Source organism: Sander lucioperca, chromosome 20 (genome assembly GCF_008315115.2).
Source record: "Sander lucioperca isolate FBNREF2018 chromosome 20, SLUC_FBN_1.2, whole genome shotgun sequence".
In the NCBI taxonomy this organism is placed as follows: Eukaryota; Metazoa; Chordata; class Actinopteri; order Perciformes; family Percidae; genus Sander; species Sander lucioperca.
The window spans coordinates 17,071,188-17,075,991 of NC_050192.1; the positions used below are offsets into that span (position 1 = coordinate 17,071,188).

The 4,804-nt window shown below is 38.7% G+C and overlaps 1 protein-coding gene across 1 annotated transcript; it reads right to left on the bottom strand.

Moving 5' to 3' along the window:
- Positions 1–2,621: 2,621 nt before the first annotated feature.
- On the bottom strand, positions 2,622–4,477 carry LOC118494030. Its single transcript, XM_035996381.1, has 4 exons — positions 4,379–4,477; positions 3,823–3,978; positions 3,599–3,691; positions 2,622–3,222 (listed from the first exon to the last, which is right to left on the bottom strand). Exons 1-4 carry the CDS (start codon positions 4,475–4,477, stop codon positions 2,899–2,901), a joined length of 672 nt encoding a protein of 223 aa, XP_035852274.1. The 3' UTR covers positions 2,622–2,898.
- Between the last annotated feature and the right edge of the window lie 327 nt (positions 4,478–4,804).

Here is a 4,804-nt window from a genome sequence, read left to right on the forward strand (position 1 = left end):
CACCCTTCTATGGCAGCTGCTTTCTACTCGTACTCTTTTCCTGTATTGTCAGATCAGAGTGCGCATGTGTCTAGTTAATCTAGTTTTAGGCCGTGGATACTGTGTCATACCAACCGATTCTACCTTATCTTGCATCCGGATGAAAGATCTCAACACTTTTTAAACATAAGTCAAGGTTTAATGCTGTTTTAAAAGATGTCCGGATAACCTCCTGCCAAGATACTGCTGTCAAGGCGCCATATACTGACGGAAGTCTAATTCCCACATCGGGTCCAATTGTTGGACCCGTGTCGGTAAGTTTCGCTGCTTGATACTTTTTCCTTCTGTGGGTCGCATCTGCTAAAACTACATCAATGTTGTGGGCTCCTTGTTGGAGCCCTTGCATGTAAGTGCCTGTGCCCTCCCTGCTAGCGGCTGCCACTCCCGTTAGCTGGCTGCTAATTTAGGATTGTGCGTTTTAGCCCTTGTACTGGCCTTCTGTCTATTTCTGCTCCCCAGCAACCCTTCAATCCACAGACAATGGCTTCACTCACCTCTCCATCTGGCTGTCCCAGCTGCGCCCGTCGCGTTGACAAGATTGCAGAGTTGGAGGGAAGAATTACCACCTTGTACCAGATCCAGGAGTCTGAAAAACTCATGGACACCATCACCTTCGCTCCAGCCCTTTCAAATTCAACATTTTCCAGAGGGTCTGACGCTGCTGCTCCATCTCCTACGGCTGATTCTGAGCCTCCTCCTGCGATCGTCCTGGAGGATTCCTGGGTCCGGCTCGGGGCTAAGCCAAAAGCCCTGGTCAGCTCAACTCCCTCTCAGGTGCCATGGTCCCGCGTTGGCACTAGTGGGAGAAGAGGGAGGGCCCCCTCTTACTTAACTCCCCAATTCAACATCTAGTTGGAAAATAAGTTCGACATTTTCAATCAGAGTGCACTGATAAAAATTTTGCGCCTGATCTTCTTAAAAAAGGTAAGGCAACTTTTTGCATCAGATTATTATGTAAATAAAGCAAGGCTAGTCTTTGTATAGGCTACTTAATTTCTTGTGTATAGGAAATGAGTTTTGGAAGTAAAGTCAACATTAATTTATCAAGTAATGTCAACTTACTTTTTCAAGTAAAGTCAACTCAGTTTTGCAAATGACTGAACTTGCAAAGTTAAGTAGACTTACTAAATTAAGTTGACTTTACTTACTAAATTAAGTAGACTATACTTAAAAAACTAATTTCTTATATTCAAGAAATTAAGTAGCCTATGCAAAGACTAGCCTTGCTTTATCTACATAATAATCTGATGCAAAAAGTTGCCTTACCTTTTTAAAGTAGATCAGGCACAAAATTTTGTATCATGCTTGGTCTACTTAAAAAGTTTAGTATGTGTCATCTATGTGTTAGAAATCACAATCCTCTTATCACATGTCAAGATATGCTGCCATGGAGCCAAATGTTGACCATACTGATAAAAAGACAGGAGCTGCAACGATTAGTTGATTGATCAATTAGTTGCTAACAACTAAATTAATCATCAGCAATTAGGACAATTTGATGATCAGGACAAAACAAGACATTTTAGGTTGCGTCTTGGGCTTTGGGAAAGAGTAATTGATTTTGAACCATTGTCTTACATTGTATGGACCAAACTACAAATCGATTTATCAAGAAAATCGACAGATTAATCATTGGTCATCATTGGTTGCAACCCCAACATTGGATAGTATGAACAACACCCACATGAGTCAAACAATCTCAGGTATAATTATGCATCTTAACCCAAAACAAGACTTGGAAGTTGTTTAGCTCAAATAAACAAATTTATTTGACAATAAAATAAAAACTCCATTCCACAGAGTCATGAACGCTGAAGGGATCAAAACCCCACATACAGTCTTTCTTAAAGGGTTAGAACACCATAACAAAATTAAATTCTAGCTTTTAAACGGCTACATTCAAATCCACAGCTACATTCAGATACATTGATGAGGCAAAAACACACACCAAAATCCAACAGCTTTCAAATTTCAAAACTGTAGTGAAGAAATGTACAGTTCTACATGTTTATCTGCCTCTTGTGGCAGTACATGAAACACTGAAAAATAGAGTTCAGGTTACTTTAAATGCTTTACTCCAGCTGGAGCTGAATTATGTGTGCCATTTAAAGTGCAAAGAACAGATAAAATTCACAATACATATACAGTTGTGCTCATAAGTTTATGAACCCATGCTAAAGTTGACTTTGAAGATACCCTTCACTATACCTAGAGATTGGCATGGTTTTATTTCAGTTAGCCTAATAGCTGGTTTGATTGCATTGAGAGATGATCTTATGTAAAGTACCCCATGCCAATCTCTAGGTATGGTGAAGGGGATGTGATGATGTGGGGCTATTTTAATTCCAAAGGCCAAGGGAAGTTTATCAGGATGCATAGTATCCTGGATCCATGAAATAACTGGCCTTTAAAAATAAAAATCTGCCTGCCTCTATGGGAATTTAACATAGAGGTGTACTCACTTATGCTCCCTGTATTTTAAGGAAGAACATTTATTTAATTTATTTAGACACATTATTCATTCAAAGAAAATTGGTGTCCTTAAAGGTTGAATTTTCCCTCATTTTTTAAATTAAGGCATTAAGATCAATTTCCAAAAGATTATTTTTTATTCCTCTTTTTAGTCAACTTTAGCATGGGTTCATAAACTTACGAGCACCACTGTAACATAATAAAGCATGCGCCAGCCCATTAAACTCTATCAAATTAATTATTTCCCAACATCATAGAATAAAAAAACGAGCAGTGTAACCTGAGAGTGCATTGGGAGAACCTCAGAAGAACTGTGTAAAACTCTGTAAAACTTGATAAGAGTGAGCTCACTCAAATCCTACACCTTCAACACCATCTGTATAGCTTTTAAGCATGCAAACAGACCTTGAGATCAAGGACTTCGGAGGAAATTGTTTTGTTCGCATCCTCCAGCTCTAGGAAGATCTTCTGAAAGGCCGCAAATGTGTATTTCAGTTTATTAGGGTACCTTAGTTCCAAGGCATAGATAAGGCCCATCAGATAGGTGCAAGCATGTGCCACATCTGGGATACCAAAAAGGACTTCTGCTCCCTCAACGGCTATTCCAGCTTGCTTGGGGAGACCATCCCTGGGATTGCTGACAACAAAGATGCCGAGGACAAATGTAGTAAGAGCTTCTTGGACGGCAGCAGCATCGTCGTCATTGAAAACCTGTGAAATACACCAGAGAGAATAAAACATATTTATTGTATAGTAATGTGAAGGATGCATAACTCTTTGTTCTCTCTCCAAACAGAGGATCCGATTGTTATGTGATAGTTTTGAGTAGTATTGTAGCTATTATGAGTACTACAATGGAAATAAGTCCTGGAAGTTTTTATCCTTGATTGTACTTAGTGTCCTTCATGTGCAAGGCATTTTAATACAATTAAATGAATCAAATCAAATCCCATTTCTACATAGGCACATTATTTAAAATCTCCTAAAAATCTTGTCAAATTATCAGCAAACAGCTATTTTTGCACAAACTTGTCTCATATTGGCAGGGCTTTGAATCAATGCCACAGCATAGTATTACTTTTTTTACCTGGTAGTCCTTGAATAACTCTCCAGTGTTTCCACCAAGGTAGAGTTTGAGGCCTCTGATCACAACTTCTCTTCGGGACTCAATGTTGCTGTCCTACAAAAATATGAAATTAGATTACTCATTAATATGAGAAATATGAGATTAATATAAAACAGGAGATTACAGACGTCAGAAAGCAACTACATAAAACTAACTACTACTACTACACTGTTGTAAATACATGCCTCATTTAACACGTCAAGGGTCTCATCAAGTTTCTTCCCAACGGCTCCACCATTCCTCCTGTACAGGCTCAACAGCTTGGATGTGTATTGGTCCAACTTGCCCAGGAATGTGGACTGCAGTGGCTTCAGTGTGACCCTGCGGAATTCCTTCTCAATCTGAGAGAGACCAAGAGATGTAGACAAGACATGGAGATGTAGAAACATAATGAGACAGACACACATGGGCAAGAGAAACAGAATAAGACATAGAAAAATAAATTTAAAGACTACACTGAAATCGACATTTAAGTGATTAGGGATGCTGCACCGGAAGTGTAAGAATACTGAATATTTTTTTCCACAGGTAATCAGGTAAGAATAGCTTTCAATCTGGCAGCCTCATCAGGTAAATATATCTATCTTTCACTTCAGAAAGTGTCACATAGGTTACAGGATAATGGCAGTGATTCTATCAAACAATGAAATAATGATTAATTCAAAATAGCAAAATTCACTTTGAAACTTTGCCAAAAAACACCGTGTATTGGAGAAGACGTGATCAAAATGTTCAACATACCTGGGAACACTCAAACAAGGCAGGCCATCGATCTTTAAGGTCGATCACAGGTGGTTGGAGGATTACATAATTTCGACGCAGTGAGAAGGTTTTTCCCATGTTCTCATTAATGAGTTTGTTATCGTCTATCTTCTGGTACTCATAGAGAAGCTCCACTCTCTCCTTTTCAAGCGTTGCATCAGTTTCGCCTTGTAAGAGCATAAGAGATAAAACAAACTTGTAGAGTCACCTGGAAAGGATACCTTCATCCAGTGTGGTTGTAGAGACAGCTGGTAAAGATACATCATAGTTAGTTACTAACCACTGCAATTAACCAAATCTACACTATAATATAAAAAGGGCAAAATAAAATGCATGAAAAATAGTAATTCAAGTTTTCAGATTTGCATTGACCTAAACTTCTTTATTTTACGTCTTCCACATTTA

Coding starts and splice junctions, on each gene's coding strand:
- LOC118494030 (XM_035996381.1), bottom strand. CDS start 4,477: ATGGGAAAAACCTTCTCACTGCGTCGAAATTATGTAATCCTCCAACCA. Junction 3,979..4,378: donor CCTTGTTTGAGTGTTCCCAG/GTATGTTGAACA, acceptor GGTCTCTCTCAG/ATTGAGAAGGAATTCCGCAG. Junction 3,223..3,598: donor AGTTATTCAAGGACTACCAG/GTAAAAAAAGTA, acceptor TGTATTTCACAG/GTTTTCAATGACGACGATGC.